Raw genomic sequence first — 13,571 nt, forward strand, 5'->3', positions numbered from 1 at the left:
TTGATTTGGCATTGCTGTGGTGGGCAGAACATTATCTGGACTGGACAGGGCAAGCTTTTAGGGGGTTTCATTATTGGATATATTTCTTTCTTTTTTTCTTCACGTGCTGCAGCCTGTCAGGGCACGGTGAGCTCTGTGCAGCCGGGCTCTGCAGCCGGCCTCGAGCGCTCTCAGCAGTTCCCGTTATGCAGTGATGCAGGCAGAGCTGCTCCTTTCCACACCAACATTACCTGCTGAGAACTAGTGAGCGTTACTTGCCTGCATTTTCTCCCCAGCTTGGTTTAAACCTTACAGCATGACCAAAGACACCGACCCTCCAAGGAGGCGTGGGGCGGCTGGGTGTCCCCGCGCAGCTCAGCCCGGGTACGCGGTGCTGCTGCTCTGGGTGGAGCTGGGTGAGCAGCGGCTGCAGGAGGTGCCCGGTGCAGTGCTCGCTGTCACTGCAGGCTGCTGAAGCTTTTACCGTGGAGACTCACATTGTAGCTGGGAGCATCAGCAGTAGGGCAACTTCCAAACGCAAACACTGTGAGCTGTTACAGGGTAAGATCGGTTTCCTTTTTGTAACTAGAGATGGAAAATCACCTGGTTTGCTGTGCTAGGTGTGAAAGAGGGTTCAGTGCTGCATGCACCTGTACCTGGTCCCTTCAGTGTGTTGGGAAGCCAGGTAGAAGGTGTTACAGAGGCAGAACTAAAGCTCGTCCAACATTCTCTCCTTCCACATCTGGCTGAAGAACAAGGATGCAGTTGAGTGTCAGTAGCCTACGTAATCTGACTGCTTTTTGAGACAGCTCATTAGGGTGCTTTCTTGGCTGGAAACTTTGTAATTGGCCTGAGATCACCAAGTCATGGGCTGTGAAAGAGCCATTAAATAATAACTACCTTATCTCATTACTGACCGTAACCACGCTCTGCCCAGCAGCCTGGCGAGGAGCTGCTGGCACACGGCGCTGCTGGCTGCCGTTCGGGGTAGCTCTCAGAGCGTGATGCTGGGTGCTGTGCTGCACTGCTTGCACTGCTCGCATCCTATTTTCAGCTTGTTTTAGGGCTTTTCATGGTGTACTCTGCCTGCATAACTACAGTTTTGATGTGGAATTATGCAAGGAGATCTGATACCATTCAGAGCTTCCTATGAAGACAAGGAACTAAGTACTCTTGCTGGCACTGCTGGATCTGTTTTGCTCTCCCTTTTCATACAGAGGGACAGCTCTGTGTGTTTCATACCTATAAAGACAGCTGCTGGGTGCTCTGTGGGAAATGCCTAGAGCTCTAAGAAAGAGTTAGGCATTAACTTCTGCAAATATAGTGGAACTTACAGTGGACGCTGTAAAAGCAATCTGCCCACTGCCATGCACTGATGTAGCTGCTTATTCATAATAATTGCCCAGTGTGAGTGTAAGAAATCCACAAGCCTCTCCCAGAGGCACTGGTGCTGCAGCTTCTTAATGCACAAAGTTATTTGTGTTTTGAACACCCCCATTGTCATATTTCTTAGCTCATCTCAATTGTTTAAAAAAAAAGTAAGAAGCTTTTAGGGAGGTATTCATAAACACTGAGGAAGCGTAACGCTGTGTTTGTTACTTTAAACTCGCTGAGATCCAGAGTGATTTTAGCAACTTTGCAGTGGCTCTGCATAAGGCAAGGACTGCTCTGCTCTCCATGTACAGTGCCCAGCGCTGCTCTGAATGTAAACTGAACATAAACTCTGGCTGCTGATGCAATACAGATGTTAATCAGAATTTACAGTAGTTGAACTGAGCTTGGAATTTAGCCAAAGGGACTGAAATGGAGTGTTAATCAAATGCCACAATTACTGAGCCACACTTCCTGCATTAAAATAAACTAATGAAGAAGATGCATTGCACACCTAACATCTCAGTATAAAGTAAGCCCTGCCTTGAGAATGTGATAACCGTAGTCATTAGCCTTTACCTTTCACTATCTGAGTAAGGGAGAGGGTTATATAGATGTTAGCCTGCTCTCGGGAAGATGATTAAAAAAAAAAAAAAGCTGGCTCTTTTTAATAAACTAGTGTAATTGCAGATCTGTTTAAGTAGAGGCATATGATACGTATGTTTGTGACAATTTTCCAGAGGGATGGTTTGGCTAGTGCTAAATAACCAGGCTCATTTTCCCATAATGCAAATGTTATTCACAAACTATTACCATAATTGATGCACCGAGCCACTGTAGAGTAAATAATGTGTTGTGTGTGGGAAGCAAGCTCGAAGTCGATGAATATTAAGGAACAAAATCTCATTTTTTAAGGGAAACTTCACAAGAATTAGAATTACTTTGAAAATCAAAGGGGAATGCAAGTTCAAATCGACTGGTTGGTTTTTAAGCCGTGCCTACATGCACACACACGCGTACGTAGGGGCTGCAGAGCGCAGCCCGGCTCAGCTGGGGTGCTTTCTGCTCGGTGAGCACAGAGCATCCACAGAGCCCGTCAAAGCAGCGTGGGGCCTGGGGACCTGCAGGTAACACCCACAGCCCGGGGAGCTGCCCAGAGAGGGGCACTGTGAGCAGAGCAGATCTGCTGGCAGTCTGAGAAATGCATATCTGCAGGGTGATTGCCATTGCATGGGCAGGTGCTGCTTTTCCAGGCATTGCTGCCCCCGAATACATTGCTCCTTCGGTTCTGTTCCACGTGTAAAGGCAGCGACACACAGACAGCTGGAGGTAAGGTGTTGTGGAGGTGTGTTCCAGTTGGATGAAATAGTAGAGTGTCACGAAAAGCACTGCTTTGTGTGCCTGAGAGCTGTGTCATTTCTAACACTCTTCTGAGCTTTGGTGTGTGCTCAGAACAGACTTTTCTCCAGGTAATAAAAACCTGGTCAAATACAGCTGTAGCACCAGAAAGCCAGGGAACAGAACGCAAAGGCATTGTGTAGGATTACAAAAGCATCATCTGATCTGTTAATTTCCTAAGCTGTTTTGTTCTAGATGCCAATTACAGTTATTTTTTAAATTGCAGATTATAGCACTGTGCCTTCTTTTTCTGAGGGATTAAAAAGACATTTTATGCAACCTTTGCCTCCCTTTGCTGAGGATGCTCACACGTGACTTCCTGGCACAGGAACATATATATCGTATAACGTCAGTGGCTTTCCTTATTGTAACTTGATAGAACTCAGCGTGGCAGAAGCAACATATTGTGAGCCATCACGAGCCCAGCTCTTGTGCACCAGGCTTATGGGCTGTCCTTCCTCTGTCTCAGTCTGTCTCCTGCATATTGTAAACCTCTCACATATGTCTGTTCCTTGCCTGTGGACTTTTCCGAGCTGTCTTTGAGCCTTTCAGGCTTATGTGGCTGTGCCTCCTAGCCCTAATTTCACCTATAGAGCCGATCCCAAGCAAGGTTATCACTCCCTATAACTTGTTACAAATTGGCATTTCACTGGAGAAGCTGTAGTAGTTCAAACTGCTTTTCTCACCTTACTCTAATTTCTCTTGGAATCAGGCAGCCTTAGTTATTAGGCTTAATCCTAGTCCCAGGGAAAAGCAGCTCTTCTCATGCTGTAGCTCTTGCAGCAGACAGAGAAAACATTATTTACACCTCCTGGCTGTAGCAATGAATGTTCCTGTGCAGCAGGGCTCTGCCTGGAGGGCCGCAGGGGTGGCCTTGGTCTCCTGGAGTCCCATGTCTGTCTGAAACAGCACCGGGAATTTGTGTACAGTGAGCCTGGGATGCTGCTTGTCCTGTGCCTGCTCCAAGTGGATACTGGATACAGCTCGCTGACACTGCCAGCCTGCACCAGGTTTGAACCAGTGTCCCAGAGAGCTTCTTAAAACCTGCACAGAAGGACGAATTGCCAGCCGCGTGTTTACGATGAGGTGTTGGGCAGCACTCAAGATGCAAGAGCAGATGGTGTTGAAGGGAGAGCCAGGGTCACAAGGTACAAGACGGGATTGTGACTATGTTAATAACAAGACAGCAAATCCCACAGTGCTCTCTATTAGCCTGAAAGATGATAGTTCCCTGTTGGCCTTCACATGAATCAGAAATGTCTGATAACGGGGGCCCCAAGGGGCTGTGGACGCCTCGTTAGTTCCACGTGTTGGTTCTGCAGTGCATCCATTGACTTAGGGTCTGGCCTCTGGGGGTGTTTTCTGTGCTTCCTGTGCCCTGGGCAGCCTCCAACGTACATAAAGGACTTTGGAGACGAAGCTGGAATAATTCTGGGTTACTTCTAGCACAGAAGCAGTGGGATGGAGCACGGGAAGTTTGCATGAAACTGTTATTTGCAAGGTCGAAGCAGGGGAAGTTCAGGGCATGCTGGAAGGCAGGCAAGCAAAGCTCCAGCACTTGTGCTTCATTTAAAGTAATCCATATTACATAAAGTAATCCACGTTACTCTGCAGTTCTCTGAACTTGGGTAAAACTTTCTCTCCCTGTCAGCCTGCAGATCCCACAGGCTTTGCTCTCGGCTTCAGATAATCTTCCAGGGATCACCGCTTTGGCTGGTATGTTAGGAGCCATTGTGAACTGTGAAAAACATCTCAGAATCCAGAAAATTGTTACACGCTGTCTTTTTCTTTTCACAGGCTGATTATAAAAATTGCTGTAAACATTTTCTGGAGATGGGATCTTCCTATTTATCTGAACTTTGTGCCTGTTGTTTGTCCTCCCCCCTCGATACCCCACACTTCACTCTGGTTGGGAGGTGTGAAAGCTGTTATGGTAATAAGCAGCGAGATGATTTTCTGCTCTCATAGTGCCAAGGAGATAGGAATGGATGTAATTCATCTTGGATGTAGTCCCTGCCGCAACTGCCTCCTCTCCCTTCAGCCTCCCAGCACACGTCTGTGTACACACCGAGGTTCATTTTCCCTGGGACGAGGGTCGGTGCTCCTCAGCTTGCTGTCGGATCAGCGCAGCTCGGCTCTGCAGAGTGCCCTTGCAAGCGGGTGGATCTGGGGGGTTGTTTTGTGGCACGTACGAGGTGACGTGGTGGCTGCTTTGCTCCTGGCCTCCCTCCCACTTAGCACCACTCACGTCAGCCTGACTTGAGGAGTGCAGCATGCTTTGGGGTGGCTTAAAAATCAAGTCTGCGCTGCTCACGGTCTGGTTTGTGCCTGCGTTTGCCTGTGATGAGCTTTGTCACGGGGATAACTGAAATGAACAGGGATCGATACCTACATTATACATTAGGATGTATTAAAAGGCTTAGAAGCAATGGTCCGTTAAAAAGGAGGTTATTGCAGTTCCTTTATACACTGGCTCACATTTGAAATGCTACGTTAGAGTGTGACAAAACCTGCTCAATAGATCAAAAGATGTTTATTTTGGGACAAGTGTGAATATTCCTTCAAAATATGGCTCCTTTTGGGGGAGGAATAGCAAATGAAGTCGAGATTTTGGCTGTACACACTTAGAGTCTGAATAGTAAATAATTTCACGTTATTGATGGCTGTTTGAAAGGGAAAACAGCGATTTGGAGGTTAACGCTGCAGCGTGTTTGGAGATGAATTCCTAACCAAGGTATTGTTTATCTGGCAACAGTTCCCAAACAAGGGAAGATGAATTGCCAAACAGAAGCGAAGCTGTCGTGCGATGCACCGTATAGACAATAACTCTATAAAATATGAAATTCAAATACATTTCAGCCAAAATGCTGACACTGGGTTTTGAAATAAACGGGGCTGTGTTTTGCCCACCTGCAAAGTCAAATGCTGTCTTGAAAACCGCGCTGTCGCGTACTTTGTGCACACATGCAAACCTCAATGGCTGTTGGGTGTTAGAAGAAACAGCCATGTCCTGCCGGCGCTGTTTGTGGCTGCTCATGCTGGCCGATTCAACAAGGAGACAAAAAGGAGCGGTCCTGTGCCCTGACCTGCCCAGCTGGGGGCCGTGGCGCTTGGCAATCCCGCGTCTCCGCTCCCCGCGCTGCACTTGTCCTTTGATTACAAAAGGACAGCTCTCGAGGGATGTCATTGTGCATTTTCCTGAGATAAAATAATAGCTCTGTGTTTTGTGACCCTGGAACTTTAGGTCCTGCCAGATGCTAATGAACCAGTGGAAAACATCCAGGGCCCGGTAATTGCTTTGAGCCCCAGCTGTTTGTGCTTGGTACGCCGTGTCAGAGCTCGCTGCTCTGCCGGCTGCGCCCTGTGATGTTGCCCCAAGCTCCCCTTGGGGCCTCGCGGGTCAGCGCAGCAAGCAAACTCCCCATAATTGGGTACAAGAGAGCGCAGAGGGCTGCGTGGACACGGGCAGTTTGAGGATGAGCCCTGCTCTTCTGACAGCACCCCTGTGCTTCCCGTTTGGGCACCGCAGAGGCAGCGGGCAGCCCGGGCTGCTGTAAGGGCTGGAGAGGCAGCAGAGCCCCTTGCAGAGCCACAGCTGGGATGAAATGGAGCCTCGTGCACTGGCCTGGCCTCGTCCAGACGGACAGCTGGATCTGTCCTGTCTGATCTGTGGGCCCTGGATCTGGGTGTTCGTTTGCTGCTTCAAAAAAAAGGCTTTCTAGGTGCAGAAATGTGAGGTACCAATGAAAATCAGTGTTGTGGTTTGCTTTTGACGTGTGTTCCCTGCAGGAACCTGCCCAGCCACTGACTTGCAAGAGGTGATTTCTGGTGTTTCCAGAGACCTAAACAAGGCCATTTTTACCACCCTTTTTCTATAGCTTGCTGCTTCCACAGAATTAAGGGGACACTGCGAATACTTTCCCTTGGCAGCCGTGGCTGTGGGTGGCAGGGGTTTGCTTGGCTGAGGTGGGCTGGGGGGGAACCTGCTCGCCCCGCTGCCTGGCTGGGCTGGGATCTGTCTGTGTAAGGTGTGAGAAAAGCTCCCAAACCCTCTGGTGGCAAGTGAATTAGCAGCCAGCCCCTCATGCACAGCTTCCGTGTGGAGCACTGTCAGTACTGGTAACACTTCTAGGTGGGTAGATAAAGTAGGTTTCAGGGTCTGTCTCATTCATATCCCCGTGTGCAGATAGCAGGAGGCGGTAAGTCAGTGGTACGAGTACTTCCTCCATCTCAGTTGATGGCAAGATACCATAGACCTGGAAAAGGTACAGGGAGTGATGAAAAGGATCTGTGGAGACAGGCACAGCTTCCCTGCAAGGAGAAATGTAATAGTGTGTGTGGGGGGGTCTGATCCCAGAAAGGGGTGATGTGAGGAAGGCAAGAAAAACATGCAAGATCAGAACCGATCTGAAGACAAAGAGTGAACGATTCACTTATTTGTAAGAGTGAGTGCTGCAAGGCTCCTGCTTAATGGCCGGACAGCTGGTTAGAAACAGAATGAGGCAACTTTCTCCTACTGCACATTGTGAAATTCTGAACCTTGTTTCCACCCTCTGCAGCATCTTTTGGAAACGTAAAGAGGTTCAGCTGCGTGTGTGACAAATTTGGATCCGTCTGTTATTAGATGAGACGCTGTGGGCACGTCTCTGGACTTGAGATTTCTTAACGTTGTTTGCTTATGAACCTCAAAGTATTTGGACGTAAGATGCTGGGCCAGATAGCTGTGCTGCAGCACAGCTCTTTCTGTATACAGCAGAAGTACAGCAGACTGATTATATTTGTCCTGTACTTTGCAACTTGATATTCACTGCTCTGTGGCATGCTTGGAGCGGGGAGATTTGCAGCGAGCTGCAACCAAATCGATGTGTCTCGTTACACTGGAGACAGGGAATCGGGCAGCGTGTTTCTGATCAGGCAAAAAAAAAAATCTGATAGGGGCCTTCCCAGCATTTTTTATGCATTAATTTCATGTTGGTATCTCTTTCTTTAAGAAAAGAGTCTTTACAGGTATTGTTTTAAAACAGGAACCTGACAGCATCAAGGCTCAGCAAGTGTGGGCATGTGGAGGGGGGCTGAGAAAGGGGGGAGCCGAGGAGTCCGCCTCTGATTCCCTGCTCTGGTTACACGGCGGCATTACCGCGGCTGCGGAACCGGGAAGGAGATGTTTGCTTTATGCTTAAGAGGCTTTATTGTTTCTAAACTATATTTAGTTCTGTAATCTTGCCCGAGGTGGGGGAGGGCGGCGTGGGACAGCCTCCGGAGCATCGCCACCCCGCTCGGTGGGAAAGCGAGGGGTTAAGGCGGCAGCGCAGGGCTTTCCGATGGGGCAGGCTCGTTGTCAGAATAATGTTTAGCCAGGTGTTAATCCGTGTCTGGAGGGAAGTGCTGGAATTCATTATTCATCCCACTGGGGGAGGTCACGGTCCTGGGAGGCTGCCAGCGCCAGAGCCAGCCTCCTGGCTTTACTGACATGTGCCATTTGTGATGAAGGCAGCTGAAGTCCATTTGAGGAATCCTGCTGTCAGGCAGCCAAGCCGGCGGCGAGCGCAGCGCAGGCGTTGGGCGAGCGCTGGTGCAGCGAGCGAGAGCGCAGCGCCCAGGGCAGAGGGGGACAGGCGGCAGCGTGCGAGGGGAGCGTCGCCTTCCTCCTGCCCTTCTCCTCTTCCTCCCACCCTGCGCTCCCCTGAAACACCGTCCGCCCCTTGGAGAATTGGAAGTGGTGCCGGCGAGTTGCTTTTCCAGCAGCAGGATAGGCTTGGGTTACTTTTTTTTTTTTGCTTTGCTTTTTTATAAACGAGGGCAGGAGGTGAGACGATGATCAAGTCCAGTTGGTTCTATGTCAAGTTCAAGTATGCAGAGAAGGTAAGTGGGCACCTTTCCTCCTGCAGCCTCCCCGAGGGGCTGCCCTCAGCCCCCTTCCCTTGACAGGCAGCTCCGGCCCCAGCACGGGGAGAGCTGCTGAGAAGTTTCACCGGTGAATTTGTTTTCCGGGGGCTCGATGGATAACGCCGTGCTGAAAGGCAGCACAGGGTACGGCTCGAGATGTGACAGCCACCGCTTCAGCGTGGTACGAGTGGGGAGAGAAGAAAAACTTGCATCTAATTCCTGTGGCACTGTGTCAGTATTTAAAAAAAAAAATAAAAATAAAAAGGCAGCTGTGGAGATGTGTTTGCTTTTCTCGTGTGTGGAGCTTGAAAGGGAGAAATATTTCTTGTTCTCTAGAGCTGGCTGTGAGATGTGACCTGCTTCTGCAGGGAAGTCAGGTTTTTTCTTTTATTCTCTTTCTGTAACAAAGTAAATATTTAATTGTCCATGATATTACTGGGAGAAAAAAATGGAAGTTTTATTGATCAAAAAAGTAACAAAATGTATTTTAAGACTGTTTGCTGCATGTTTTGCTGTGGAACTTGCTGCATTTCCTATTGCACAGACAGAGCAGGGTGCTCTCTGTTGGGTGTTCCCCTTCACACTCAGCCTCTGCTTCCTCCTGCCTGTCCCTGGGCACCCAGGAGCCTGGGGGAAGCGAGGGAGGGCAAGGGGAGAGGATCCCTGGGGACCTGCTTGACAGCGATGCCTTTCCCTGGAGGGTTTCCTGCCCCAGGTTAAAGACTGGTCTTATTGCCAGTGGGAGCCAGGCAGAATATTTGGAGGTAGCTTTGCTGTGCTCTTTACTCCAGTGAAATGGGGAAGAGAACAAGACAAATTTGGGGGGGAAATACTAGGAAGCTTCACTGTCTGTTTGCCAGCCATCCTCAAGCAGGCAGCAACTTGCTTTCTTAAAATGGGGAAAAAAACACGTATGTGCTATTAGCCTGAAATTTTTTATTCTGGAAAATAGTCCCACATTGATTTATCTCTTGTGTTTGTGCCTCAAGTTATACTGCATACAGCGGATGCATATATATTCCCTTTAACAAGAAGCATATATATTTCATTTAACGAGATTGTCCCATCATTTATCCCAGGCTGCAAATAGCGCACTTAGCAAAGTCACAGATTTAACTGTTTTGTTTTCGTTTGCTTTGAGTAGTCTTACAAAGGCAATTTGACTGCCAAATCTGCTTTATTAGGCAGTTATATTTTATCTCCTTCATGTTTCTCTGCAATAATTCTACATTATTTAAAGTCGTGTCATACCTATAAACATCTATATCAAAACAGGTTGAATCTCTGTGTCTAGTTTATGAAACTCTTCCTGGAAATAGAAACCCAATGAAGTCAGTAGTTACCTGCCAGTGGGTGAGGTTGGTTACTTAGAATGTTAGAGGACTTTTTTTATTTTTTTTATTTTTTAGCTTTGCATTTTGTTATTTGATTTTTTTTCTTTTTTTGTTTTGCTTTCACTACCGCACGCAGTTCAACCAGAAAGCCTTGGAGTCACTGAACCAAGCAGATAACGTTGCTGCTTTTCTGTCACCGGGTGATTTTGTGTGTGTTACATAACCTGTCATACCCGTTTTGTCAGAGACCGATAATTTGAGATCTACAACCTGGGAGATTTGAACATGGATGGCATCCAGGAAACCCATTTGATCTGTATTCTTCGTGCTACCTGTGCCTGGCAGGGCTTCCTTCTGATTCACCAGGAGAGTTGCCAAGTCTGCTCATCTGTTTGGGGAGGGGAAAAAAAATACAAACCAAAAATGTAATGCACATACACAGGAAGACAAAAACTGAAGTGCATAGCTGTCCTTTTATTGAATTTCATATGTGGTAAGAGACCAAGAGTCCTTTGTGTGTACACAAGGGTTTGCTAATGGAAGGACTCGAGGAATTTGTCTTAGCTGTGAGGCAAAGATGTATCCCTTGCTAAACACGGGGTGTTGTGAACACGTTCTTGTTACGGTTTATGCTTGGCTTATTCTACATTAGCTTCAAGTCTTGTCTTATGTGTAAAGTCACACTGGTGTGATGTAGGTGGGAACTGCTGCCACCTCTATTAAACCAGTGCAGTTCTCTGGCCGGACACCGTGGGCACACGTTTCATGAACCAAGTGCCTCAGTCAGCGTAACCACAAATAAATAAAAAAATCAGGTCAAATCTTTTTGCAACTCTTCTGTGTTGTCAACATTTTAGAAATTGGTTTTATGTAAACTGAAATGAAGTACCTTAGAAATTAAGTATCGCACCAGCTCTTTCAGCAGCTTGACTGAATGCGATTTAAAGCCTCACTGGAAGAGAGAGAATTCAGTTTCTCATTTTAAGTTGACATACGTGTGGGCTGCTGCTGAAATGAGTGCTCCCACTCCCAGCTACGTGTTGTCAGCGTTAGTGGTTGTGCAGCCACGTGGTGCTGTGCATCCAGGAACTGATCCAACTGAGTGAATGGGTTTTATTCCTTGTGGGGGCTGGTTTTGTTCCCAGTCAGATCGGCGTGATGTACCTGGAAATGCACAGTTGAGAGTAGGTAGGAAAAACGTGATGTCTCTTCTGGCAGCAGCCTGCAGAAATTAATTTAATTTGTTTGCTCACTGGGCTGTTCAAGGTAGGTCATTTTAGGTCATGGAAGGGTGAGGTCTGGCCTCACCGCAGTGCAATATCTCAGTTAAATCAGACCTAGAACTGCTTCTCCTACGTGTGCCACCATAGTGACATTACAGCACTCCTTCTTAATTCTCCTGTAAATAAGTTCATTGACATTTTTGTTAGCTGTCTGGCTGAGCTGAAGTTGACATCCTTGCCTCTAGCCATTTCAGATAATTTTAATTTTTTTTGCCTTTGATTTCCTTTGGAAGATTTTACTGTCTAAAAATCCCTCTGTGATAAAGCATATATATTTAGATACGTGACAGAACTAACTTTGCAGGCAGCTTATATATTGTAAAATATTCCTTCACATATAGATTGTCAACCTGTTCCACTCTCTTGGCATAGCTACACTTTGCTGCTGTGAACCGTTCTGGTGTGTGTGAGAGCTGCTCATCCCACCTGGGTTATCTGCAGCCTCTGCAGATGCATGGACCTGAACCAAAGCTTGGTGGCGTAGCTCTCCTGAGCTTCAAGTAGATCCAGACCTCATGGGTGTTCTGGGACCTTCCAAACTCATGACTGGCTAAGGTATTTCAAGGTACTGGGTAGATGTCAACTCTTGTTGCCTATCTGCTTGTACAGTGGCTGTTTTATGTTGGCAGGAAATTCTGCTCCTCTGTTTCCCATTGTGTTCCTCCAAAGCTGTCCTTCCGTAGGCTGTGGGTTCCCGTACCTGGAAGGAATGAGTGCCCGTGGCTGTGCCTTGCTGGTGATGCCCCAAATAAACAGAAACCTGAGGACATACAGTTGTACGATCCCTTCTGATACAGGACAAAAAAATCAGTGGCCCTGCAATTGCTGCTGCAACAGGACGTCTTATCCTGTGTTTGTACAGTTGCCTCCTGTCCTACAGACATGTTGGACCTGGAAACAGAACAGATAAATGTTGGATAAACTGGTGTACTTGGGCATGTTATTTTGCTTAAGTCATCCAAGCAGTTATTCTATGTTGTGGTAGACAAGCACTATAAAACCATTGCACAGCAGTGTATTTTTTATTGTGGTTAAAATAATCAGATATTAAAACTAAAGAAGAAGCACACAACTTCATCTTGAGTCTATGTTCAAGTTAATTGCAAACATTGTATTTCATAAACTTTGAGGGAGCCTCCTGAAAAAATACAAAGTTTTTGTTTACTCTATCAAAGAATTAATAAAAGGTCATTTGAACGCAAGCCATTTTTGCATAATACCCATATTCAGTCTGTGTGCATTTACACTGTAATTAAATTCGACAGCTTCATATGAATAATAATGCTGACACTAGGAAATCAGTTTGATCTGAGAAAAAAAAAAAAAGACAAGCTCTTGGAAATGCATGAAATTCTAGAAAGTGTGGGAGAAGTGGAAAGAGGCAGCGCGAGTGGGCAGTCTGATTCCGTGTGCTTGCATCTGAAGGAGCTTATGGGGAACTTGAAAGGTTTTGCTTTGTCCTTGAAAAGCCCATTCCCCCATTTGGGCTTTATTTGATAGATACTGCTGAACTGAAGCTTAATTTTCCTGTTCCCAGCAGTGCCCAGGGGAGAGAAGTGCTATATTCGTGGCCGGAAAATGAGATTAAAACACCCTGTATCTAGATACAGGTTCCATTCCTTCCTTCCTCCAACATAAGACTCACACTACTGTGAAAGGCAGTTTACAGTTTTGACAGCTAAAATAAAAAGCCTTACGGACCAGCAACCACTTTGAATGTTTGAAGGGCTTCATTTCCAGCAGAAAGATTTCAATTACAGTCATTTTCCTCGAGTAAGTACAAAGAGGTAAATGGAACCCCTGTTTCAAATGTTAAACTCACAGACGACATTATTACCGGTTATACTTGGAAAGTAGAGGATGAAGCCAGTCTAAATCAAAGCCCTGATTCCAAATTACTTTTTAAGAGTATGATGAGGTCTGCACCCAGTAATTCAGCAGCTTGCTATTGAGCAGTACGTAGCACAGCAAATGTGACTTTCATTAGATTGTGTGGCTCTTCCGGGGGGATCGAGGCAGGAAGCATCTTTCTCAACAAGCGCTAAGAGTTGCATCTTGAAAGGGCTGCTGTGCAGCTGTAGATGCATGTGGTGGCTGTATTTTTAGAGAATTTAGTTTTTATTTTCTTTTCTGACTTTGCTCTGGTACTTGTCTTGTCTTTTATGAGAGCAGTTTGACAAAGATTTGGTTGTTTACCTCCTGTGTGGCACAACCTCTCCCCTGCAGCGTGTTTCATCTCGGGACCATTTTGTCCCTTTGCTATTGTGGGGAACAAATTTTCAGAAGTCCACGTGTTGTTTTTTTTACTCCCACTTTTGAA

At 46.8% G+C, this 13,571-nt stretch overlaps 1 protein-coding gene across 7 annotated transcripts in view; it reads left to right on the forward strand.

The window, feature by feature from the left end:
* AUTS2 (activator of transcription and developmental regulator AUTS2) overlaps nt 1-13,571 on the forward strand; it is a 757,775-nt gene that overhangs the window by 229,087 nt on the left and 515,117 nt on the right. Inside the window, exon 1 of one of the 7 annotated variants that reach the window (XM_027445980.3) lies at nt 8,248-8,610. The exons of the other annotated variants lie outside the window; for them this stretch is intronic. Coding sequence (XP_027301781.1) covers nt 8,563-8,610 — 48 coding nt within the window. The 5' untranslated portion in view covers nt 8,248-8,562. Of the gene's footprint in view, nt 1-8,247; nt 8,611-13,571 lie in introns of those variants that run through there. 7 annotated transcript variants of the gene reach the window in all.

The sequence above is a fragment of the Anas platyrhynchos genome, chromosome 20 (assembly GCF_047663525.1).
Source record: "Anas platyrhynchos isolate ZD024472 breed Pekin duck chromosome 20, IASCAAS_PekinDuck_T2T, whole genome shotgun sequence".
Taxonomy (NCBI): Eukaryota; Metazoa; Chordata; class Aves; order Anseriformes; family Anatidae; genus Anas; species Anas platyrhynchos.